At 39.8% G+C, this 27,589-nt stretch overlaps 1 protein-coding gene across 7 annotated transcripts in view; it reads right to left on the reverse strand.

The window, feature by feature from the left end:
• Positions 1-1,250: 1,250 nt before the first annotated feature.
• Positions 1,251-27,589, reverse strand: part of MRTFB (myocardin related transcription factor B) — a 179,973-nt gene continuing 153,634 nt past the window's right edge. For 5 of the 7 annotated variants that reach the window (XM_063098758.1, XM_063098757.1, XM_063098759.1 and 2 more), the window contains 8 exons: positions 25,859-26,106; positions 21,683-21,815; positions 19,839-20,879; positions 18,249-18,404; positions 15,438-15,596; positions 14,843-14,980; positions 9,313-9,373; positions 1,251-7,142 (listed from right to left, as the gene is read on the reverse strand). In XM_063098758.1, coding sequence (XP_062954828.1) covers positions 6,607-7,142; positions 9,313-9,373; positions 14,843-14,980; positions 15,438-15,596; positions 18,249-18,404; positions 19,839-20,879; positions 21,683-21,815; positions 25,859-26,106 — 2,472 coding nt within the window. In that variant the 3' untranslated portion in view covers positions 1,251-6,606. The remainder of the gene's footprint in view (positions 7,143-9,312; positions 9,374-14,842; positions 14,981-15,437; positions 15,597-18,248; positions 18,405-19,838; positions 20,880-21,682; positions 21,816-25,858; positions 26,107-27,589) is intronic. The other 2 variants (XM_063098762.1, XM_063098763.1) reach the window with 2 other exon arrangements.

The raw sequence follows: 27,589 nt of genomic DNA on the forward strand, positions 1-27,589 counted from the left end.
TGGGTGTGTTTGTGTTTATAAATGCTTTGGTATTCCCCTTGATTCAAGAGCTAATGTGCCATAGAGGATTATAATGATGGTAAATGGTGACTTCATCCAATATCTGAAAAGCTTTCCAAGGCTCTGTATTACCCAAAGAAAACGGAATTATCTACAGAAGATTCTAAAGCCCTTTAAGGACTGGAGACCTTGAATGCCCAGTTGTCTCCTCCCTTTCCAGACTGAGTTTCTCTGCACTTCCTTCATGGATTCTGTCCTGCAGCCAAATTCCAGCAGCTCGCTCACCCACCCGTCCACTGCCTAGCACACAGCAGGTGCTCGGTCGAAATTCCTCCAATTCTGACCTTGCCCAGGGTTTTCCCAGGACACCTTCCCTAGAGCTTTCTGTTCTGTCCCTTGCTCGTTCCTCTGAAATCCTGGGGTACTTTCTGTACTCCCCTTTGAGGTGTCTTCCACGTACTCGTCTGTTGAGCTGCTCTCTTGTTCCCTCAGTGTCATAGATAATGGTTGTTTTACTGTATTTAGGTAATTGATTATCTTTCTTTCCCCACTTTCTGTGGTTGACTCTCTGCCCATTTTCTTAACCAGATACCAATTTACAAATTATAGTTGTCAATCAAGTTTACTCATTACCATTTTGTTTCTTCAAGTCAAGGAGGAAAATACAATACTGTTTTCAAAACTCTATTTTAACCGTGGGCTTTTAGGTTGAAATTAAATGCCATCTTACTAAAAGAATACTGAATTCTCTTGTATGGTCTATAAAAACACCTCATATAAATAGCTGCTTTGGAAACTTGGCTACACTGATGGATTATCTGGGTCTTTTAGGAATTTTGTTGGTGGAGCATTTATTACTGTCGAAGTGAGTCGCTTTTCACCATGCATGTGTGTACATATCAACCCCCTAGGGAGAGTGACATACTTTATCTAATGTCTTTCACTCAGTGTTTCCTTATGATTGCGGAAGAAGAAACGTGACTGGTGTCAATCCTGACATGCTCAAGTTCAGCTAGTACCTGTGATTTTCTACCTTGTATCTCAAGGGCCTGGACCAGGGGGAGGGTGGCATGATGTGTGCTTTACAAAACCCACCATGACGAGTCCACTTGCTTTGTCTGGTGGCTCTCTGCTGTGAGTTGTGTTCTAAAAGTGGTATCTCCTCCCAAATCTGCCCCTATCCCACAGGTCTACAATGGCTGGACCAACCCATAGGGTGAGGTCTGTCTTCTACATACCAAGAATCATAGTACATCAAAATGTTTTTTATTTGAGACACAAAATTGCAAAATTGCTGAGATATCAAACATTTCCCGATCAGCTACTATACTGCCACTATGTACAAAAGATCTGATGATAAATGTGCACACATATAAAAATACAGTATGCATCACCTATGTACAGTACATGTGCAAAATGTATGGCATTCAAACATGATACGGAATTGATTTCAGGGGTGCAAACAGCAAATACAAAGGCATCATGGTTTTTCTTTAAAAAAAAAACAACATAAAGGCATTACATGAATGGACCCCCGATTGCCATAATTCTTTTTATTATTAAACTAGTGCTTCAACAAGCAGGGCTCTGTAGATTGGTATCTTTCTCCTTTTTTTCATAAAGTGAGATGCTAAGACATAATGTGACAATGAAAATAAGAAGAGAAACACCGATCACGTTGCATTTCTATTGCAAGCAAGAAAAAACTAATTTCTACGTAGAAAGGAAAAAACTTTGTATTACTACTGAGTATGTGTTATTCTTAAACCAACAAAACAATTCTATACTATTTTACATGAAAACAACGGAGAAATATCTACATCTCTGTGAAAATTATAACCTTAAATGTATAATACCTTTTTTGGGACTGACTTTTGAGATCTCATTAGTCTCAAATTTTAAATAAAAAGTGCCTCCATTTGGCAAATACTTGGCAATGCCTTTGGTTCCTTTAAAGCAAGTTTTGCATTACTATTGGTTACTTGAGGTCAAGTACTTTTGGTAGCTACTATAAACCCTTTCGTAAATGCTTCCTCTTCCTACCAAATTAGCAAGATTCCTTACAGCATAATGTAGAGAGGTAATTGTTATGAGTTTCGATGATTCTATAAACTTTGTAAAAGCTTTGTCTTAGTAGTTGGCATAAAGCTCTGTTAAACACTATAGTTGTGTTGATATCTCCAATAACATTTGATTTGATTTTAGATAGCACCTTGTAGATCTGAGATTGCTATCCTGTTGTCACAAAATTGTGACATTTTCCAACAAGTGATTCACAGAGCAATGTGTTAGGGTGGAGGATAAGAGCTGTTGTGTAAACATGTGCAGCTTTTTGAATTACAGGCCTTAAATGAAAGATTTCAGGGAGAAACTCTTCGCATTTCCTCAGATACTGCAAGAAGGGGTGGGTGAATGGGGAACAAATGTGGACCTGCTTGTTGTCATGCAGACAGAGTCACTTTACCAATAAAAACGTAGCCCAGAAAGACTGTTGAACGAGCAAGTTAATGAAGGTTTGAACCAGGAAAAATAATGACTACATCTTAATTGTTATTTTCCAGTTCTGACTGAAACCATTTAAAAGATTAACTGAAATGCAGTTAGGATGCTCTCCAAATACACATCTGTGCACTTATAAGCTGTGTTCCTTGATTAAACCTGACCTTCCAGTTAATGTTCTTTGATAACTTTGCGCTACTTTTGTAGCCTCCAGGACAGTGGGACAATTTGTATTTGGTATTCTTTGTTGCCAGTATTCAGCTTTCATATTTACAGTGATGGACAGTGGAAAATGGAGAGTTATGGTGAATTTGGCTAAACTGACCTGTGTTGCTCTGCTGGTGGACACCAAATGGCTATTCTTTTAAAATTTTTCTAAAAAGTCCCCAGTGGTGCCATGATCTCCCCACCCGACTAACAGCCAGGTACTAATGTGAGGCTAGCTACCATGTGGGCCCATGGAAACGGCACGAGGCTGTATAATGAAGTGTGGGCTTCTCGCAAATAGTTTCAGCCCTGCTAAAGTGCTTTACCACTTCTCTAAGACCAAGTCTGTCTGAGGACAGTAAAAGGACTGTCCCATCACCTGTGGGGACAGCTGTGGTGTCAGCTGTGTGTCTGTTTTCTGCCTGGGAGTTCTGAAAGGACTCTAAAGAAAGCTACATTGCCTGGAATGATCTGGGGTTGAGGGTAAAGGAAGCCTGAGTCAGCTTGGTGACAAGATGGGTAACACATTCCTGATACATCACTTGGTGTCCACTGACCACACAGGTCAGTGGTGCTGTCCTACTACCAAGACTTTGCCTTCCACAGGCAGCAGCTGGGAGGCAACAGCAGACTGCCTTTGTCACTGTTCCTAAACAGCACTGACAAACCAGAGTGTCAGTTACATGGATCCCAGAACCATGCAGTTTTTAAAAAGGAAATTTAAATAAGATCTCTGGAGTATTACAAAAATAGTCATATGAAACAAACACAAATAGTATGTTAAGCAAGAAATTCCACCAATTCAGAATACACTTATGTACAAATATGTGGCAAATACTATACAGTAGATTGCACATTTCAGGAAAAACACTAGAATAACTAACACTGTCCTAAGAGGTTTCCTAGTAGATGCTTTGCTGAAATGTACAAGCTGACCACATACCTCTAGACTTCCAAAGACTTTATAGAAGCTTTGGTATAACTTTTTTTATTCATCCCACCCCCAATAAGATGATCTGGTACCTATATACAGTAGAAAGGTAAGGTTGATACTACTGTGTTTTGAGACTGTGTAGGGAAATAAGACTGGGTTATGAGATAACACGGTTCTATGAGTTATTTTCTTGGCAATATGATATACAACAGTACCACTGCTAAACTATACACATGCATATTGAAAAACCAGCTGGCTCTCTTGACCTATACTTAAATGGTTGTGAAATTAACCTTAAACAACAAGTCATCTTTAGTAAACATACACCCTTTCCCATTGCACTTACCGTCACATACACTGAGTTAGGTCAAAGGGGCCTTGATACAGGGTACTGTCTTTGGTCATGTCGTGTGCGTGTGTGCACACTGATCATGTGCTCACTAACCTGGAGCATGTAGCTGAGATCCTGGAGAGCAGCACTCTTGTCACAGGGGCCTGGCTGGCTACTTGGGCCAGGAGAGGGGGGGCCAAGCGGAATGGTGCAAGTGGGATGGCTTGTAGAGGTAACAGCTAGAGACTCCTTGCCTTTTTAAAAATAAAATACTGATATATAGAAGTTTGAACATATATGTGAAATGAGCACTTTAGCAATTCAGAGTCAAAAGACAGCAGGCTAATGAGATAGTGTTCTTTGCACAACATTATGTATTTTTGGAGAGCAACCTTCCTGTGGCATGTTTCAAACCCTATTTAGAAAACAATAGAGACCCAAGAGCTAGAAAACTATCTATGTACACAACTCAGGATTATGGAAATAGAGTTATTCAACAAGAGTTAACAGCACTAGGTGTTCGGTTGCCTCCTACAGTCCCACTGATATTTGGTGCTAAATTTTAATAGGCCATTCAAATCTGAATGAAGACACTCAGTCTAAGTCTGGACCTAATAAACTCCGGACAAAAACTCTCAGCAAAAACCCATGGCCAAGACCTCCCATAAGAACAGTACCTTCCCAAGTAAACAGCCCGGCCCTGGAGATGGGCTCCTTTCATTGGAACTGACTTGAGGATTCACATCACACCCAGTATGGTAAACTCTTGCTGGGCTTGGTCAGGTGATAGTGTTCTGGTTAACAGAGTTACTGTATCCCATGCTATGGATGACCAGTTTCTAAACAGTTAAACTATTCACCACAGATTACATGGAGCACATGGGCTCTGCCTTGAACTGTCAGCACTGTCAGTGCCTTCAAGTTAGGAAGTGCCAGTTGACAGAGGGCTCCAGTGTGCTAGTGCTGGAAAAGTGGACTTTTCTCACATGTAGTAAGATTTATAAACCAAAAAGAAAAAAAAAAAAAAAACTGAAATAAGATCAGCTCTTAGGCAAAACACAAACCCAGAAGTGATTCACAAATTCTTTCCAAATATGGGTTGGGTTGCCTCTTGCATGTCACTATGGAATGGCCACCATTGAATGACCCAGAGAAATCAACTTGACCGTAGGGGTTTACACAGGGTGACGTGGAGAGCACAATATTAATGTTTAATGAAAGCCTCCACACTCTTTTGGTAGAGTACAGGCGTTTTTTTTTTTTTTTTTTTTCAGTTATTTACAGTTTGTCATATATTTAAATGACCAGCTTGAAATAATTTTGGAAATCCTGTGATGGTTGGCATTTTAGAAAATTTGTAATAAACTACTCAACAAATAGGTAATAACTTTTTTTCTATATAAAAATACTAAAACCTCCAGTTTTTTCATCTTAGGTTTGACAATATAGCAAGAGCTCGGTAGGACATCCAGTTACAAGCCTGTAAAACGATAACCAGGGATTAGCAACAAAGACTACCGGAGCTGGGATCCAGTGGCCACCCTCGTGGCCAGGCTAACCTGTACCCATCGTGGGGATGTCCTGGGTTGATGACAGACTTTCCCCTTCCATTTTTCGAACTCACCAGCTCAGAAAGATATTTCATGCTAAAGCCTTTTCTTGGTTCTTTGAGATGGGTCTGATAACCTGAAAGTTAGTCAGCAATTCTTTAAATACAGAAATATAAGTGGCTCAAGTACTCTAGAAATATTTGAGTTATTAAAAGAAGTAGGACCATTGGATACCCATTTCCTTACCCCAAGGTAGGCTGTACAAATCACAATGTCAGAGTGTATACACAAATGTCTAATATACACATTAAAATCAATCTAATCAACCCAGAGGGTTGCCAATAGAATTTTCAGTGTTATCAATATACCTGGAATTTTTCCAGTGGATTGTTTATGACAGTATTTTGTAGACATTTTCTAGTTGCGGTGAAAGATCTTCCACTTAAGTTTGGAAATCTAAAGTAAGATTGCAAAAATCACAAAATAAACTACAACACAAAAAATTACATTGGTTTCTGAATGGAACCAAAAGTCTTCAGCTGGAAGCTGTCACTGAACTGGCCAGGGCTTGCCACTGCCTCTACCCTGATTGTGTCTTGGCCTGGCTTGGGCCGTCTCTAGGAAGTACCAACTGCAGTGACCTCTCACCTCCCTCACATCAGCCTTATTTTTGAGTGAAGCTGTCTGCCTTTTATTTAGGGTCTTAAAGTGACCACAGAGTTTAAATGTAGTTGATTATCAGAGAATATTAATGTCATTTTCCTGCATACACTACTCTTCTTTATGTTTTTATGTAAAGGTACTTTTCATTCGTTACTGAAGTTTGGAGAAATAGATGAGTCTTCTTTGACAGGTGTATTTTTCAGAGGGCCCTGTGCTATATAGTAAGTTGTAGAAATTCACTGCTGAATGCAATGAGATGTTTTAAACTTGGTTTTCAGGCTATGACCTTCTATCCATTCTTTCTGTGACAACACATTTTAATTGCAACAATGCAACTATGGATTTAACTCTAAAAACTGACCTTTTAGAATCTTCTTCATGTTCTTACACCTTATGAACGCTGAGACAAGAAATCTGTGACATTAGTCCCATGGCAGCGGCAGGTCTTGAGGGTCAAGAAAGTCAGCAGAAAACATGCTTGGTGCAGTGGCGCTGAGAGGAGTGAGGCCTGAAGACGTGTTGGGCATGGTGATGTCTAACCACTCCATGTTGTCCAAGTTTGAGTCTGAAAGGTCAAGAGACAGACAGGGAGTACCTGCAGCAAACTGCGCCTCAGAAGTTTCCATGGGCGAGTGTGAATGGTCCAGCATGCTTGAGTGACTCAGCAGATCATTCTGGAGATCCTCGATCAGAGAGAAGGACTCTCTGTCTTCACTGCTGCTTTGTAGTGGAGCAATTTCATTGGCTGAAGGTAAAGTTCCATCCAAGAAAGCTTCTAGTTGGTTCTCTAAGCTGGCAGATAAACTGCTCATAGGTTCTAAAGATATAGGTGGTGCCATTTGGACTTGGGGTGGTGGCCGGGACACCACTGTATTGACTGGCATTGTGGTGATGCTGGCTGTCACTGGTCTCATTTTGGAAATAGGAGAAGGCTCTTCTTTTATAGGGAGGGAAATCTCTGTACAAAATAATTGAAGTAATTAATAAATATTTACTACTATTAACATTTTTATTAATTACTGGGACAGTTATTTTGCTATTTTGTGATTCCTTCTACACATGTCCACCTTAGAGATAAGGAAGAAAATGCTATTGGTTAGGTACAATCCTTGAAAACCTTTAGAACTATAGTTATATCCCAGTGTTTAAGAATCAATGTTTCTAGATTGTTTTATCTTTGGGTCCTAATTCTGAGTCATTTAAGGCTTTAAGATAGGGCTCCTATGTTATCCTATACCATGAATCTGCTATTATTAGTGGCATGATACCCTTAAAATGAATGCTGAAGTGTTTTCGAGTACTTCAAAAAGTTCATGGAAAGATTTGCATTATCTTTTAATTCTATTTTCCACGAACTTTTTGAAGTTCCCTTGTATACCCCGAGTTTGTGCAGAGACATGAAATATATCCGTAATATTATGAAAGACATAATTCTTTTTTCTTTTTTTTATTACTATAGGTGGACTATGTGCCCAATTTATACATTCTGTATAAAGTTCTGGAAAGACAGAAGCCATCTTGTTTCATTTATGAATTAAAGCTAACACATAGCTCCTTTGACCGTTTTCTTTAAGATGAGGTGGATCATCTGCTTATTTCTCTTTTTTTGTCTTGTTTTGAGTTTATATAAAACCTTGAGGATTTGGTAAATGTCTTAATAAGCACTGATAACACGTTATTCCTTGCCAGATCAAGTAGCAGATCAATGGACCATCTGTTATAGATATCAGTGGTTTACTTGGCTACATACGTTTGAATAAAGTCTCTTTTTTACTTTCATGAAGATATGTTGGTTTCATTGATATATGGATATACTAGAAAAATATATTTAATGATAGCTCTTAAAGCTCAGTGATTGGGATGCATAAATAGGTGAGAGAAAGAACTTAATTATTTGATTCCTATAAATGAATTGTCAACTGTGTGTATTACACTGGTATTAGTATATAGTAAGATGAAATAATATATGTATTGGATACTTTGTCATAGAAAAATCATTCCTTTTAGACAATAACTCAAAACTGTTTGTCACATTTTAATTTCCAAGTTTAGGCTGTGAAAATTATTCTTATAAATCACTTAAAATCTTACCTTCACCAGATTTGGCAAAAACATATATTTTTTTAATCCTAAAATCTGGATATGGAATGTCTATTTAAAAAATTTCCATAGTTTAAGGCCGGCCCGTGGCTCACTTGGTAGAGTGCGGTGCTGATAACACCAAGGCCACGGGTTCTGTCCCTATATAGGGATGGCCGGTTCGCTCACTGGCTGAGCGTGGTGCTGAAAAAATTTCCATAGTTTAGATATACCATGAGCTTAAACTATTTTGCAAAGTATATATCGACTATAGTTCTTAGCAAAAAATACCATTTGCACATGTATATCTGTAGTCAAATATCAAAAATTCTGTTATGCCAAACATTATGACCAGAACATCAATCTCAATATCAAATTGTAAATGCTATAAATGGAGAAATTTTGATCAAAATTTAAAAATTCAAATAAAACCCCTTTCATCAGGCTGATTTAAGGATACTTTAAAGAATTTTTTGAAATACTGATTTTACACTTATTTTTAAAGATATATAAACTGAGGCAGAGATATCCTTGACTTTGTGGTTAACATGTCTTTTTAAGACAATATACTGTAAATCTAATTTTTCATATTATATGTAGAAAGTGCTTTAGCACTGCCTTTGAATTTTAATAAAGTTACTACAGCCTATGGCAAGTAACTTCATGTCACAAAATTGATGCAGGATTGGAATGTTTTCATCCCATTACAATGATATACATGGTCCAAAGTTTGAAATTTTTCAAGATGGAATTTAAATCTGGTTCTACTTTGCTATTTGGAAATGGTCCTTCTTTTTCAGCAGGCATATATCTATTGAAAAATCTAACATTATATCACTATTTTAAGTGAAATCAATGGCTTTTCCTCCATTTATAGTAAATTGTTTTAATGGCCTACATTTAATAAATTTAAGAACAGTAAATTCAGTTAGAATTAGAAAAATATGTTTCTTAGCATTCAAAAATGAGCTCTGAGCGCTAGAGAAAAACTTTCATGTACTTGAGTTAAGAGATTACTTCCTATGGGGGTCGATGTGACTTTGACCTACCTCCACTCTTAATGAGGATATCAAAGAGGTCATCCATCTGCTGACTGTGTGCATTGGAAATCTATAACAAAGGAGAATATAAATTAGCTTGCTTTCACACAAACCTGGAAGTAGTGTACAATGAGGGTGCTAAGGGACTTTACAGAACATCTACTTCTAATCTATCAATTGATAATTTTGAAAACACTGAGGTTACCTGAGTAGTTAAGCCATTGACCTAAGAGGCCACAGTTGGCTAGTCGACAGAGCATGGATGGGGCTAGTACCTAGCGCAGCTCACTTCTATGCTTCCCATATTTTCTATCACCGAAATGCATTTTGAGAGGCCTCTGATACTTTGTTTTCAAAGTGTCTTTATTCATGTCTAGGTAAAAATTTGTATGTATAAAGATTATTGCATTATATATGTCTTTCAACTTTTTTGAGATTTACCTGACATACAATAAGCTGCACTTACATGAAATATACAGTTTGATATGTTTTGACATTATGTATACTACCCACGAAACCATCAACGAAATCAAGATAATGAACTTATCTGTCATTCCTGAAATTTCCCAATCCCCAGGCAACCCACTGATTTGCTTTCTTTCACTATAGATTAGTTTTATATAAATAGATTCAGACAGTGTGTAGTTTTTTTGGGTGGGGGTACAGGGTGGGAGGGGGAACTGGCTTCTTTCACTCAATGTAATTATTTTGAGATTTATCCATGTTGTAGGGGATACTATAGGAGTAGTTCATTCCTTTTTATTGCTGAGCAGTATTCCATTGTATGGAAGTACCAGTATGCTTATTCATTCACTTGATGGACATTTAGGTTTCCAGCTTCTGGCTATTACAAAAAAAGTTGCTGTGAACACTTGCGTTCAAGTCTTTGATAGAAGTATGCTTTCTTTTCTCTTGGGTAGATACCTAGAAGTAGAATGACTGGATGACAGGGTAGGTATATGTTTACTTTTAAGAAATGGCCATACTGTTTTCTAAAGTGACTGTACCATTTTACATTTCCAGCAGAAGTGTATAAGATTTCTATTTGCTCCGCATTCTCACTAACACTTTGTATGGTTGGTCGTCTTAATTTCAGACATTCCACCAGGTATGCGGGGGGGAATTGCACTGGGGTTTTAACTTGCATTTTCCTAGTGATTAATGATGATGAGCATCTTTTCATGTACTTATTTGCCATCAGTTTGTCTTTGGTAAAATGTCTGTTTGAATCTTTTGCCTACTGCAGATTTCTTATACTTACTGTTTGTATGGGTATATCTTTTTCCAACCATCTATTTCCAATCTGTGTCTTTGTGTTTAAAGTATGCCTCTTGTAGATGCATGCATTAGTTATCTATTGCTGTATTACAAATTACACCAAAACTAGTGGCTTAAAATTCATTATGTCACAGTTTCTGTGCGTCAGGAATTTAGGAATGGTTTAGATGGTTGATTCTGGTTGGGGTCTTTGATGAGGATACAGTCAACTCAAGGCTTGGCTGGAGAAAGCCCTTGTGAAGGTGGCTCATTCAGGTGACTGGTAAGCTGGTGCTGGCTATTGATGGGAGGCCTCAGTTCCTCTCCAAATGAGCTTCTCCAGGTGGCTGTTGGAGTGTACACATTGCACGATAGTTGGCTTTCTCAGAGCAAGTAATCCAAGGGAGAGCAGGCAAGAAAGGGCATGCCTGTTATGACCTATTCTCTAAAGTCACATACCATCAATTCTGCCAATTTTGTTTGTTAAAAGTGAATCACTAAGCCCAACCCAGGGAAGAACATCAAAGGATCTGCAGGCATATCTTAAAACCACCACGCAGCATATAGTTGAGTCTCGCTTTTTTTTTAATCCATTCTGACAATTTCTGCATTTTAATTGGATTGTTAACTCTAGTATGTACTGCAATTACTGACATGGTTAAATTTGGGTTTATCATTTTATTATCTGTTTTCTATTCATCCTATCTGGTTTTTTGTTCCCCTGTTCTTCCTTTCCTTAAGAAAACAAAACAAAACAAAAACCTGGATTTCTTTTTTTTTTGTATATTCTAACAATTTTTCTATTGTCTTTTAAAGCTATACCTCATTGTACTTTTTTTTTTTAGTATAGATATATAATATACATGCTTAACTGTTCATAGACTACTCAATGTTGTATCAATGCATGAAGAAGAGAGACCTTGCAATCATCAGATCCATTTATTTCCTCTTCCATCTTTTATTAATTATTGTTAAGTATTATATCTACACTACAAACCCCTCAAGACAATATTATATTTGCTGATAAATTATCTGTTTTTCTTCATCTGATAATATCTTTATTTCACTTTCATTCTTAAAGGATACTTTCACTTGATATAGAATTCGGGGTTAACACCCCCCACCCACCCCCACGACTGAACTTTAAACATGTTGTTGTACTCTCTTCTGTTCTCCATAGTTTTTGATGAAAAATTGACATTAATCAAGTAGTTTTCCCTTTGTGTAATGTGTTGCTTTTCTTTTTATGCTTTCAAGATTTTCTCTTAATTCTGGCTTTCAATAATTTGATTATGATGTGACTAGGCCTTCAGCATCTTAAAGTGTAAATTTGTCTTTCATCATATTTGTGAAATTTGGCCATTATTTCATCAAATATTTATCTGTCCCATTTTTTTTCTCCTTTCCTTCGGAGACTTCTCTTCTGCCTATGTTAGACTGATATTATGTAACAGGGCTCAAAGGCTCTGTTCACTTTAAAATAACTTTTTCCCCTTCTGTGTTACTCAGACTGGATAAGTTCTGCTGATCTATCTTCAGGTTCATCGACGTTTTTTTCCTCTGCCATCTCCATTCTGCTAAGTTCATCCTTAAATTTTTTTTTTTTTTTTAAATTTCAGATAGTATAATTTTTTAGTTCTAGAATTTCCATTTAATTCTTTTAAAAAATAATTTCCATATCTATTTAGGTCCCCTATCTTTTCATTCATTCCGAATGTGTTTTCTTTTACATTATTGAGTATAGTTAACAATAGTTACTTTAAAATCCTTGTCTGTAAATACTAACGTCTAGATCAGCTTGGGATTGTTCTCAGCTGACTGCCTTTTTCTTTTGAAAATAGGTTTTACATTTTCCTGATTCTTTATATGTTGCATGCTATGAATGGATGTCATGGATGTTAAATTGTGGAGACTGTGGATTCTGTTACTTTTCTCGGATGATTGGTTTCTTTTCTTTTAGCAAGCTATTAACTTGGTTGGACTTTAACTTCAAAATGTTTCTTGGGCAGACATTTAGTCTCAGTTTAGATCTTTTGTCTTCAGCTGAGCTGCTGAGTCTGTTCCATGCAGGTATGGCTCAGGGGTTAGCCAGAGATGTGGGCAGACAGAATTTGGGGATCTCCTTTCTTGCTTTTTCCCTTTGGATGCTCTCAACTCACTCCTCTAGTTTCCCAGGCCATAAAGACTATGGTTTTTCCACAAGTAACCCCACCACTTAGCTTGACCCCAGAATAAAAGCAGCAAGAGGGAACTCCTGCCATAATACTCCCCTCCTGAGTGTGTATTCCCCACCTGAGTATGACTGTTTCTATTCACTCTTCAATGCCTTCGTGTGGTTGCTTTTTGTATCATGACCAGGATTTATAGCTGTTATCTGTGGGAAGAATAAACCAGTAGGACCTTACTTAGCCAACTAGTGGAATTGGAAGTCTGAGCAAATGTGTTTAAGAAACCTCAGAATTCCTGGTGTTTGGTGCTTAATGGTGTATAAAGAGGTACTACAGATAGATACTCATCTGAATCCCCAAAACTGAGGTAGAACTTGGCTTTCTCAGTCTATAGACATAAACCCAGAGACATGTAAATATCAGGGATTCCAATCTGCTGTCATAGGTTAAAGTGGAAGATTCTTCTTTTTTGTTGTTCTTGCTCCATAAATCAAGTAAGCAATATATATTATCCTACACATGAGAACCAGGTTTGAGAGGATGAAGCCTACCTTTTTATTTTCTAAAAATTACAGTTAAGCTCTTGGTAATTCACTTCATCTCTGCTCTCATGAAATCAATAGGTGTCACTTCTGAATGGACCACACGACAGGACAGTCTAGTCCAGCACCATCTGTTTCAATTCTTATTGCAAATGTTTAAACCTATTTCTGAAATTTGGCTTTTCCCTCAAAGAGAAGGGCCCTTACTGAGTCTGGAGCTAAAGAATGTTTTACAACTAGAAAAGCTATCTTCTCTGGGCAATAAGTGAATAGAAAGAAACATATGGTGACTGTATACTTCTTCAGGCAGTCCATCATGTCTGAGCACCCCTGCATGCCTCTGGGAGGGTGCCAGGCTGCACATTATCCTCTGGTACTGAGCAGTTTCTGTAGATGCTCACTTGGGCAGCTGAGTGGGTCAAGGCAACCACAGCATGACATTGCTTACTCCCTGGTTGAGGGGGGACTGGCTTGTTTGCTACTTGCTGGAAAAAGTGCTAAGCCCTTGGCCCTGCATTCCTCATGTGCAGCAGACCCACTACATGCATAGCCACCATGTGGCCCCGATGCATCACCCCATGGAACACGGGAGAAGGGGGAACTGGCACAATATGCGGATGCCCCTGCTGCTTGTTGTAACAAACAGTCTTGCTCAGATCTGGATCCGTTAGATCTTGTTGTCCATTTTTAACACCAATGGAGTGGTGTCAGGTCTGCTCCATGTATCCTGTGTGGCTGGGGTTCTTCCTTAAAAGTAAGTTTAAAGTTTTGAAAAAAAGCTCTTTAGAGAGGCAGAGAGACTAGGAATGTTTAGGGTAATGTATGACAAGCACTGTTATTGTTGGCCACCCATCACGGGCCAGATGCTTTTACAAATGGAAACTAACTTTTCCCAGCCCTTGGTGTAGCTATGGCTACTCCTTTTTATCAGTGATACAAGGAAGGCTTAGAGGAGAGGTAAATACCTTGCCCAAGGCCGCATGGTCTTCAGGTGGGCCTTAGGCATGGTGTAGACAGGAGAACCGCAGGTCTGTCACCTCCGAAGTGTATTTGCTTAATATACAAGCAAAGTCACTTGCATGGGCTGGCCTGCTGGGGGCAGAGGTTACTAGGGACTAGAGAGAGATGAAGCAGGACCAAGAGGATTTAGGTGCTGGGCAGCCTTGAATGTCAGTCAGGTGGAAGAATGTCAGTTTGATGCTGGCCTGACAAATGGTGGCTTTAAAAAGGAGGGACCTGTATAAAATATATGCCCTGGTCACAATCACATCTGTCTCTAACATGACTGATCCCCTTGACTCAAAGGAAAAGTTAAAAGACAAACCCTGAATTTCTGAATAAGTAGTAACTGGAAGTTATACAGCTGCTGAAAGCTGTGTGGGGTTCTTCATAATGAATGACATTTTGATTTTAAATAACTGTTTACAATACAAGGCTCCTAGCCATAGTTTTTGTGTTTCTGTTGTGGCAAGTCAGTCTTAGGCAAAAGGGGTTCAGTATAGCGCTGGCCAAGACTTGAGAGTGACACATCAAATACAAGCCTTATGAGCTGTGACCACTGTCCCCACTCACCTCTGAAAGGGAGGACTGTGCGCTGCGTGTCTGCTTGATGGCCTCCTCGTAGCGGGGTGGGTCTTTTGTCTTGGTGACTGGGCTCCCAAACAGAGAGTGCTGAACAACAAATTGTTGGGGAGGAGAGGGAGAACTAGGCTGTATCAAACAAAGGAGAAGCACACATTAGCTCTTCGCAACAAGCTTTCTCCTGCCCTGGCCAGACCCAGCTCTGCTGTTCTTCACACAGTAGCCAGATCACAGAATTCATAAGCTGGGGCTTTTAAGCTCCTGTGAGGCTGACAGCACTGCTGGGCCATCTCCTGTGGGAAGGGCCATCTTCACTGTGATAGTAGCTATAGTCCTGCTCAACAAGTTATTGTATTTTCAACGATTTCACCCCATTAATATTGATCTTAGTCATCCCAAGCCTAAAGCACAGGCTTTGTGTTTTTTTAGTGGCTGGCCAGTCCGGGGATCTGAACCCTTGACTTTGGTGTTATTAGCACCTCACTCTCCCAAGTGAGCCACCAGCCAGTCCCTAAAGCACTAGGCTTTGGGATGATTTTATACCCTAGTAAGCATTGTTATTACTGCACAATCATCACAGGGTTACCTTATTGGGAGTGTTTGGGCCATTTTGCATGGGTGGAAGTGGAGCATTTCTGGGTTGAAGAACGCTGTTGGAAGTCTTGTTAAGAAAGGGCTGCTGGACCGCTGGAGCAGGTTGTCTCTGATAGGGAAGAACAGTATTTGATGCTGAGTTTGTGAAAACCTGTAATAAATAAACATTTCTCCGTCAATTTGTTTTATTCTTCCTTATGAAGTAAAGAAAACCATGTTTTAGAGCAGGAGTCAGCAAAGTTTTTTTGTAAAGGGCCATAAAGTGTACAAAGGTACTTCAAAAAGTTTGTGGCGACGTGGAATTAAAAGATAATACGAATCTTTCTGAAGACCCCTTGTACAGTGAAAGGTTTGTGGGCCAGCTCAGGCATTGTAGCATGAAAGCAGCCACAGACCATATGTAAATAAGTGGGTGTGGCTGTGTGCCAATAAAACTTTATCTACAAGGGCTGGCCCGTGGCTCACTTGGGAGAGTGTGGTGCTGCTAACACCAAGGCCACGGGTTTGGATCCCTATATAGGGATGGCCGGTTTGCTCACTTGGGAGAGCGTGGTGCTGACAACACCAGGCCAAGGGTTGAGATCCCCTTACCAGTCATCTTTAAAAAAACAAACAAACAAACAAACAAAAAAACTTTATCTACAAAAACAGGAGGTGGGTTGGAGTTGGCCCGCAGGCCAGTTTTCCTACCCTTATCTTTGAGCATAAGCGGTCCCCTCATTCAGTAACTTGTCTTTGATGGCAGTGCACACAGCACTTTGTGGGGAAACAGTGTTTGCTCCTTATGGTTTTCCTCTTAAATGACAGCTGACTTTCTCACATTGCTCACAAGGGTGATCTCATCTACTCCCATGGCTTTTGTGGTTACAATTAAGCTAATCATTCTCAAGCCACCTCTCTCCTTCCAACCTTGCTCCCAAGTGCCAAAGCCACGTTTATATCATGTTCCTGGACACCTCCACTTTAATATATGCCAAATTGAACTTTCTGCTTTCCTCCCACTAACCCCAGCCTTTGAGGGAAAATAATTCTTGGTTCAGCCTTCTGGTTTTTTTTTTTTAAAACTTAGGTAAGTGGAGCCATCAGTCAACTCTGCTTTCTCTCCTCAGCACTCATACATCTTAGAAATGCCTCTTGAACCAGGCCTCTGAGGTTCTCTGCCATTCTAAACCAAGGCCTGTCTCCCGCTGGAATTCGGCCACAGGCTCCCAGCTTTGCATCTCTGCATTGGCCCATTACCACAAGTAAAGTCTAAAGCGCAAACCTGATCCAGCCCCTTCCATGCTCACTAGCTCTCCTGGCTTTAGGTTAAAGCCCTAATCTTTGGCTGGCATGTGAAGCTTCCTACTACCTGGCCCCTTTTCTGTCCTACTCGAAACCTAACCCCTGCTGTGGCCACACTCAATTTACCAGTTTCTTGAAAATTTCTTCAGATACATGCAAGGCTCCATTTAAGATCTATTCCTTTTTGAGAAGCTGGTTTCTGTTCTGTCAGGCAGAGGTGAGGAATTCTTCCTGTGGAACTCCAAAATGCTTTGTTTAGACCCATCAAGAACTGAAAGTTTTAGGGCCTTTTACAAATATATGGCCATATTGCTGATATTGTAACTGTATTTTAAAGAACTTAGTTTGCTAATAAAAATATTTAACATACCATATGCCTCTAATGTAATGAAAGAAAAGCCTTTCCCCTATATTTTTATTATAAATATACATAAATATTTCTTGAGTATGGAAGTATATGTATGTAATATCCCTCTAAACTGTACAATCTCTATAGGTGATGAGTTCCATAAATATACTCTTTATAACTACGCTAGAATGACATTTTGAGCTTTCCCCAAATTCAGTAACATACAACTATAATTCCTTTCTCTCTGCATTTCTCAGAAGAGTTTCTGAAAGAAAGCACACGTGTGAACCGGATTGCTGCTGATCCAAGAGGTCATGGCTGTCTGTTCATAAAGTTGTCTTCACCCAGACAGATAGCTGACACTATCCTTAGGCATATTGACCTGTATACCTAATTATCTAGGTTCTTTTATGTTGATGATTAAAACTCTGGGACCCGTAATTCTCAAAGTTTAAAATGATGACATTTATTTTTGAGGCCTTAAGATTTTTCTGGCAAGGAGATGTGCACATAGCTCCACCTACTGGACAAGAGGGACTTTTGTTGACTTAGGGGCTATTTACCATCAGTTTTTGGTAGGAACGTGTGTAGAGGACACTGAATCCTAGACCTTCATTTTAAAGATGAGGAAATTGACACATAGAGAAAGTAAGTGAATTTTGCATGAGGCCCAACACCTAGGAAGTGGTGAACCAAAATAAGACTTTGGGGCTCTTAATCCATGAGATGGCAAACTCTTACAAATATAGGTAAGGATCTTACTCGAGATAATAATGTCAGAAGTATCTTTTCAAATATCTGCAAATATCTCTTCACAAAGAACAGCACATTTTCCCCCCACAACATGTTTAACTTGAAAAAGATTTATTTTAAAGCTTGGTAAATTCAATATATGAGGATTGAAAAAATGCTTTTGAAACTTTTACTTGGAAAATGGGATTAACTGTTATGATGAGCTATGTTTTAGTAATAAAGAGCTCTTTCTTTATCCCAAATGATAGGATAATCTACAGTCAGATGGCATCTGAACTAAGGCATATTCTAGGAAGATGGATCAGAGAAAAGAAGAAACAGGAGTTTCCCTAGGAGTAGGCACTGAGGAGGATGCTTATGGACTGACGAGGGGATAGCAGTAAAAATCAGCAAGTGTATCGCTCAGGAGTTACCAACCTTTCGGACCTGTTGAGGCTGGCTGAGCACCTGCTGTGTGAAGGTGTCTTGTTTCTGAGGTATGGTTGGGGCCAAGCCTGAGGACAGAGCAGCAGTTGACATTTGCGCAGCAGTTGCTATCTGAGGCTGAGTCTGGATTCCTGCTTGTGGGGGAGTCTAGGAGGTGAATAAAAAAAAAATCGGTTTAATTGCCAGAATCAAAGCTGAAATCAAGAGTTTGGTTGCAGAATAATTGGTCACTTGGGAATCATATCTAAAATGAAATAAGACAAAACGTTTACAGGTACACACTTCATCTGCAAACATCCGAACCTTAACAATGCTAAACCAGAGTGAAATACCAGCTCAGTTATTTTCATGCTCTTATTGTTTAAGTGGCTAAGGTTTTCATTTGAAAATTTTGGGAAAACAGAAAACTGAAGTAAGAACCTATAGCAGCTCTACATATAATAGGCCAGGTATTGTAATACATTTAATAGTGGCAAGGAAATCTGAGACCTAACTGTCCAAATTCTTGCTTTTAAGTTGCAGTGTGTGCACCCTTCAGCGACAGCCAGCACCATGCAGGGTGCACACAGCTCCAGGATAAAATATGGTTCTTGTTCCTTCATCAACTCTAACAGAAGAATTGGACAAAGAAAAAAAATTTTAAAGATAAGTTATAGATTAGACTTTCAACTTCATAGATCGCTAAAGATAAAACAGGAGGATTAGAATTTCTGCACATGCCAAAGGGCCTGTAGGCCATGCCCCTAATTCTAGGGGTATGAGATTCTTCCTTTCTGCTGTTGCAGGTATTTGGGTAATCAGGGTTGAGGGGCACTGGTCCAAATGGTTTCTCGTTTACCTGTGGTACATTTGGTTAAGACCGACCAAAATCGCATTACATAAAAACAGCTTAAGGTAAATAGTAAATACATAGGTTGTGAAGGCACAAAAGGGAATTTCATATTCACGAGTGTTTCATCATCTCTTTCAGTGACATCCCCACTCTTAAATTTGTGGTCACATTTGCCTCGAATTGCGAGTTTAAGCATCTTTGCATTAATGGTGCCTTTCAAGAACTAAATTTGGGAGGCCAAATATAAGAATGGGCGAAAGAGTAAGAGACTAGCTTTAAATGCCAGCTCTGTCCTTGGGTGACTTACTAAGTTCCTTTCCTAGGTCTCTGTTTCCTTATCCAGAGATGGGCAGTATAACTTGGATCTTCTGGGGGAAGGGAGGATTAAATGAAGTAAGCCATATAAAGTACATGATGCTGTGCCTCGAGCATAAAAAGTACTCAATAGCAGCAGCTATTATTGTTATCATAGTGTCATCGGTATTTTAAAAGCATGTACACATATGATACTGTGTTTATTAAAGGGACAGGTAACAGAAATAGAAAAGCACCCCGTTTTTGTTATTATTATATAAAAACAGTGCTAGCTGTTCAACTTTTTGATTGACCCTCCTACACATACACGAGTCTACAAGTGTGAAGCCTACCGTAGAAGCATTTATGAAAAAGCTCAAGTGTGGTTCATCATTAGCAGAGTTTCCATTCTAGGTGTGCTGTAAGGCAAAGTAGTTAGAAGACACACTTCACACCTGGAGTTTGACGCTGCCTACTGGGAGTTGCACTGAGGTGACATTCGAGCCCTGGATGGACACTGGGAGCAGCAGCTGAGCAGTTTGCGTGGTCAGTAAAGCCTGGGGCTGAGCGACAATGGCAGGTGGCGGCTGTCCCTGGGAACTCACATAAAATTGCGAGACGACGGTCTGCTGCTCTGCCTGGGCCACGGGGACCTCTTGCTTGATAACGACAGCCTTTTTGGCAACAAGGGTCTGACCCCCTGTAGGAAGAGGCTGGCTTGCAGAGTGGCTGGCTACCGGGATGGGCTGCCTGGAGCTGGAGCAGTCAGGGAGTGCGGCCTCGTCTTTGATGGAGGAACCAGTGCCTCCATGTTTCTGGTCTGACTTGATGACAGAATGAGCCGGGGCACTGGGCTGGGGTTCCAGTGGCCGCTGCTGCTGCTGCCCTCGTTTTTCAACCTCAAGTTGCATTTTTAGAACTTCCACGAGTTTCTGCTCTTGTTCCAGTTTCCTCTTTAGCTCTTCGATCTGCTTCTCTTTCTCCTGAAGCTTGCGATCCTTCTCAGCCGCATCCAGTTCCAGATTTGACAGAGTGCTGCTGGTGGGACTCAGGCTGTCTTCATTACTTGCCACCCTCAAAGGAGATGAGCATAAGAACTGTGAAGGAGACATCATGGTCATAATCTCGGTGAAAGTGTCTGCCATGTTTGTGTCATCGGTACTGAGACTGGACTGTTCGGAGGGAGATGGTGAGATTGGCAGAGGGGAATGGACATTTTCCACATGGGCTACGTTGGGGGTTCCAGCAGATGGCATTTCTGCCTTGAAAGTGGAGACTGAGCTGGTCACAGCGTTGTGTAGTGTTGTAACTGGCAAGGCCACGGTGACTTCTGGGTTACTGTTGATGATGGTCGACGAAGACACTGTGACGATACTACCTGCAGCAAGGCCACTGCTGTTCACTTCCTGGTAGGGTTTCAGGCGTTCAATGAGGTCTGGTTTGGTGCCCGACACTGGTAGACCCCTTAACTTCAATTCTGTCTTCAGTTCTGATACCTGGAGGTACAAACAAATCAGAGCTCTTGGTATTACAACTTTCTTACAAATCTGCAGTATACTTTTGTGATGGAAAAGTGCCTGTGTCTATCAGACAACTCTGTGACACTGCATATCTGAAAGTGGGACAGTTTGTTTCTCTTTTTTAACACATGTAAATACACATAACTTCCGACCTGAAGAACTTGGGAGGCCAGTAATAAAATAGGGATTTTAGAGGGTAATTCCTCTTCCATGTCAGAGAAAAGATTACCAGAATGGTGATAATGAAAACAGCTACATTTATAGAGTAATTAGCATGTGCAGAGCACTGTTGGAAGTGATTTACTCTTTCAGCTAGTCTTCACATGACCACATGAGGTGTCAGTATTGTTATTCTTCCCATTTTACAGATGAGGCAGTCTAGGCAGAGAGAGGCTGAATCACTTGTCCAAGCTACCACAGATAATAGAAGGCTGAGCTGGGACAGAAACATAGGAAGGTTGTCCCTGGAGCTCATGTTCTTAACTGTTACATTTTCCAGCTTCTCCAAAATTTGGCATTGAGCAGGAAGAGAAAATCACAACCTCTGGAATCCAACAGAACTGGTATGGTGCCTGCAAAAGGTACACTGCTCAGTAAATGAGAGTCGTTATTGGTCAAACTTAATGGAAATAAAAAGAAAGTACCTCTGTAAAGGTTACCCTATTGTTGGTAAGGTTGAAAGTCTATTGAGAAGCACCTACATCTGCTAGACAAATCTAGCAAATCATTTACATATTCGTGGTACTTATGGGTGAATAAACTCTATTTGGAATTTTCACCTTTAGGTCATCCAAGCTAGAAGGCAGAGGTCCTGGCTTTCTCATAGGAGCAGATGTGTTCTGTCTTGGTGTGTTGGGTGTGTTATTGTTTGAAGCTGAATTCCCACTGTTGTTATTTTTGTCATTGAGTGGCCTTCAAAAGAAAAAGAAAGAGTTTATAATAAAATAATTTCTAGATTTGACATTGCTTCTGTTAACAATTTAACTGTAAATTTATGAAGAGAAAAATTACCATGAGTCATGGATTGGAAGATTCAATATTGTAAAGATGTCAGTTACATTAGATAATAATAAAAATCTCTGCAGGTTTTATTTGCTTGTTTGTTTGGCGGAAACGTAGGTGATTCTCAGTTTTATATGGAAAAAGCAAGAGACCAAGAATGGCCATGGCATCCTTGAAGAAGAAAATCCAAGCTGGAAGAGTCACAGCACCAGATATCAACATGTGTTACACAGCTGGTCACTAAGATGGTGTGGTGCTGAAGCAAGGACAGAACAGACAGATGGGAGAGAATAGAATCCAGAAAGAGACCTCTGTGTTCATGGCCTCTTGAGTTACCAAAAAGGTGACACTGCAGTGCAGTGGCCTTCCAATAAGTGGCACTGGGCCAGACTGGACATTCATACATAAAAAAAATATGGCTCTTGATGAACCCCTACCTCACGCCATTCCCAGAAATCTAAATATGAATTATGAAAACAATAAAGCTTTTAGAGGAAAACTTAGGATAATATCTAATAACATGTGATAATATACATGATACTGTATAGCCAATTCCACTGCAGCCTCAGGCTGTACAAAGCCTTGGTGCTAAAGCCAGGGAGACTCAGAATTCCACATTCTGGAATAGGGATCTGAGGTGACAGTGCTTATGGGATGAGAGCCATAGTTTGATGAGCTTTCTCCAAGGAGTTCTAGGAAGCCTGTGGTTGAAGCCAATGCTGGCTTGGTCAATAGCTAACTTTTTTTTTTTTTTTTTTAAATAAAGATGACCGGTAAGGGGATCTCAACCCTTGGCTTGGTGTTGTCAGCACCACGCTCAGCCAGTGAGCCAACCAGCCATCCCTATATAGGATCCGAACCTGTGGCCTTGGTGTTATCACCACCACACTCTCCCGAGTGAGCCACTGGCCAGCCCTAATAGCTAACTCTTGACATTCATTTTGGAGTCTTTTTAAACCTGCCTGAATTTTGCTGAAGTTGAATACTTGAAGTCATTGAGATGAAGTTTCTTGAAATTTAGATGAAATGACAAATATTTTATGTATCATTATCTCCTTCTTAAAAATTCAACTTTTAAATCTCATGTTAGTTATAAAAATACTTTCTTTAAATCAGTGTTTCTCGATCTTATTTTCATTCATTATTGTCCACCCAAGGAGGCTTCTAGACATTTTTATTTATTTATTTATTTAAAATTTTTTTTTTTTTGTCTTTTTCGTGACCGGCACTCAGCCAGTGAATGCACTGGCCATTCCTATATAGGATCCGAACCCGCGGCGGGAGCACCGCTACGCTCCCAGTGCCGCACTCTCCCGAGTGCACCACAGGCTCGGCCTTAGACATTTTTTTTTAAAAATGCTCTCCCCATGAAGTTTTAATACCACAGATATACTGCATATGTTTATGTACTGTGTGTCTGTTTGTGCTTTATTACATAGAAAGAGAAATATCCCCCTCTTCTGAACAATCTTTTGCTTACTGTCCCCTTGAAAATGCACAATTTAAAGTAATTATTCTTGCTGTCTTTTTGGTTGAGATTTTGCAACACTCTACTTGTTCCTATGATTCAATGTTTAATTCAGCCTTTAAAATAACAGAAATAAGTTAGTTTATTTTTCTCCAAATCAACAGAGAGAAAAGGAGGGGGAAGCTGATCCGTGTGATCACCGTGCAGATGAGAGACCTGAAGCTGAGAGGGAGGACGTGGCTTCCACGACCTGTCAGCCCAGCTGGGTTTAACTAAAGCCCAGTCTCTTTAGGCTCTTGCTCCTTTCATGGTACCAAAGGGCTGCATGATACAACTAAAATTCCACCACTATGGGCACTGTAGGACTTCCAAATTCAGTTTCTTATAATGCAATTTTGGAAAAGGTAGATAACACATTAGAAAATATCTCCATTTTTAGGATCTGGAAATTAAACAGAACTTCTGTTCAGTCTTTGTGTGGTGAGATAACACACAGAAATAAGCGTTCTTTCCTTCCCCTAGTTCCTGCACCCACTTCTATGATGTTTTCCCTGAGCAGGTGGCTTGGTTATTTTAGTGGTGGAAATGTCTGAGGAAGAGAGGGGAACTGAAGCCTTCGTGGAAAGACAAAGAGTTGTTGGAGTTCAGGTTCCCCACACCTCAGATGTATTCTTTCCTTCTGCAAAGCTGGCCAAATTCTTTTATTACAAAAAAAGACTACTTCATAGACACCACACACATAAAAAATTCTCTTATGAGATTTTCAGTTTAACAGTTTCTTCATCTGGGAATGGGGTCCGTGATCCCAGTGCCTCCTGGACTTACAGTGAGGATAATGAAGCTGACATCAAGAGCGAGCACAGTGCTTGGTGCGTTGTGGGCAGTGAATAACCATGAGCCTTCGTTACTGTTGGTACTGGTGCCCAATGCCAAGGAAGGCAGCAGTGGAGCAGGCCTCCCCAGGTCCTGGACAAAGCTGTAGGTAGCACAGTTTGTCTCTGATACTCTTCCAGTTCTCTCTGGCCTTCCCTGGTTCCCTTCCAATGTCAATAGCTCACTCTGGCCTGTCTGCTCTTTAAAATAATAACATGCTACAAAATTCTTTTTCTTCCTCTCCATGTCCATGCCCTGATGTTTTTGATTTAAGCACTTCACAATAATGTCTGAATTACTAATAGGTTTAATCTTCCTTAAGATATGTGTATCTTGAGAGAAAAAAATGACATTTATTTGCAAATGAGGAGATATTTAACAGAGAAGCTTTTTAGTGGGTTTTTATCCTTTTCTAGACCTAGAAAATAGGGGCTGCCTATGGAGGGATGCTTAGTCTACAGGTGGGAAAGAGAAGTAAAGTTTCTATGGATCATGTGATCATGAATTGAATGCCTTGATCACAGAGAATAATCTTTCCTTGTAACGAGTTTTGCAACTTTTTCTAGAGTTGAATGCAAATAGTACTTTCTCTTGAAAAGTGAGGGAAATGAAGGACTGGATCTTTGCATTTTTATCTGTTTCCTAGAAAAAGCACATTGGGGATGTATATCTAGAAATTTCCTTTATTACATCATTAAAATTAGGCATGCAAGCTTACTATGAATTCAATTTCAGAAACCATCAGAACCTACTCCCTTCTGTCCCTTGTAATTGAGTCCAATCTTTGGAAACATCTTCCTTCCCCACAGTTGTTGGTCACCAAGACCTTTAACTGTCTTTTGAAACATCTATGATCTGTTCCTTTCTTTCCATTATCAGTGCCCTTTCGTCTGCTCACATCTGTTTCCAGACTCCCCTTCAACACCAGTATCTGAGTCTTTGTACCTGCATTTCAGTCTCCTCATGTTACCACCTCTGAAACACTCCACTGTCCACCTATCACACTGAGCAAAGTCTTCTGCCCCACTTTAAGCCTCTCCAGACTTGGCTCTACTCACTTTGGCCCTCCACTTTTCTTAAAAATCACATTCTTCATTTAGGCAATTTTTCTCACCATCCAATATATAGGCACTGTTTACTCCTTCCTTACTACTAGTGCTCATAGCATTCCCCTGTGCTTGGAAGAGCTCTTCCAGAGCCTTCCATATAAATATCCTGCCGTTTTCACAAAGCTTCACTTGACCACTCCAGCTTTTGTGGCCATCTGTCTCTTCTCTTTAGCTGTCTATACCAGGTCTTATACTTTCCTCACAGCATCTAATACTGTTTTGAGTATATAATAGGCAAATCTTTCCTGGATGAATAATTGTGAAAGGCATTTCTAACTAGTAAAAGCTCAGAATCTATTTTGGAGGACAAAACTGGACTGGAATGCAGGCCGTTTTCTCTATGTTGACTTCAGGCACTTTATGATAAGCTTTGGTAACAACAAAATGAAAACCAATCATCGAGCACAAGTAAATCACAATGTCCAACCTTTAGTGGCGTGTGGTTCCTCATAAAAACCACAGTAAATTCCCCCTCATGAAGCCACAATGCCCCCAGCCCGTACTTGAATGGTGCAGGCAGGATGGTCTGGTAGGTGTAGTGCTGCCGCTGCTGGCTCAGGATCTGCAGCTGCAGGAACAGTTGCTGCTGCTGGAGCAGACGAGCATAGTTGGAGTCCATCTGCGGCTCGTTCTTTTCTCCCTTCTGATCCGGTGGAATGTATTGGTGGTACTTTAATTTCTTTACCCGTGGTTTGGGATCTTTGCACTTTTTGCTACGGTGTTTGTCGTTCGGATTCTTGGGATGGCTTTGCTATTTTTGAGAAAAAGAAAGTAATTTTTTTTTTTTTTTTTTTTTTTTGTCTTTTTGTGACCGGCCACACCGCGCTCAGCCAGCGAGTGAACCGGCCATCCCTATATAGGATCCGAACCCGCGGCGGAAGTACTGCCACGCTCCCAGCGCCGCACTCTCCCGAGTGCGCCACGGGGTCGGCCCAGAAAATAACATTTTAAGAGAAGTCACCATGTGAAATCTATTTTACTTTGTGCCTAAATGATTTGAAATTAAAAAGCAATGCACTTTAGAAACTGCTATAGTCACTCTGGAAAGCAATATACTAAATACACTTTGAGAGCCATGAAAACATACTGACTTTGACCAAGAAATTTTCTTCTGCTGAAGTGTTCCCTTAGGGTATAGGCAAGATGTCAGCCCAGCATTATCCATTCCAATTCTATAAACATTTATTTTGGGTCTCCTATGCAGACACACTGCTGACTGCTTACATGAAAAATAGGTTGTATACTAAATATACAATAGGGAAAAGATTAAGTATATTTCACTGTAACAATGTAATATGAGTATTAAAAAAAAATCTGTGGAGAATATGTAAAAACAGAAAAGTGCTTCTAATAAGAATCAAGGAGAATATAAAAGTATCTCTAAGGAAAATAACACAAATATTAAAATACCGAGCAATGTGAATTTAGTAATTTTTCAAAAATATAACATTTTTACTTTGAAAATGGGGTGCAAGACCTGGCATCCCTCATCTTATGATTAAGAAAGATGACTTTTTCCTGAATTCTTTTCTTCTCAATTTATAAGTTATCAGATTACTTTCTACTTTTCAATATTCATATTATAAGATAACTTCATATGGACAAAAAAGCCATCCAAACTAACAAAAACCAAAATATAGGAAATTATTCCTAAGCTGTTATAAGATAAGAAACCCAATTTAATAAAGACTTTGAGAAATACTAAATTAAATGTAGCTATTCATATGTTCATGTTCTTTTTTTTTTTTTTTTTTTTTTTTTTTTAAAAGATGACCGGTAAGGGGATCTTAACCCTCGACTTGGTGTTGTCAGCACCACACTCAGCCAGTGAGTGAACCGGCCATCCGTATATGGGATCCGAACCCGGGGCCTTGGTGTTATCAGCACCGCACTCTACCGAGTGAGCCACGGGCCGGCCCCATATGTTCATGTTCTATAAAAACACAAAGAAGGAAATAAAAACCACCACATGCTACAGACCAGAAATGGTCACTGTTAACATTCTTTTGTACATCCTTCCTAGGCATATGTTAATGTTTAACATAATCGGTACTATACAGATATGCTTATTAGAAATGTGCCTTTCTCTCCCTTGATATATCATGAATCCTTCCCTTGTCATAAGAGAATGATTCTGCAACAAGAGTTTTATGGATGTATTACATAACAGTTTCTGGACATAGCTGGAGTCAGCTCTCACTGACTCATGAGAGCCAACTCTTCTCCCAACTCTG

This window comes from Cynocephalus volans, chromosome 6 (assembly GCF_027409185.1).
Source record: "Cynocephalus volans isolate mCynVol1 chromosome 6, mCynVol1.pri, whole genome shotgun sequence".
Lineage (NCBI taxonomy): Eukaryota > Metazoa > Chordata > Mammalia > Dermoptera > Cynocephalidae > Cynocephalus > Cynocephalus volans.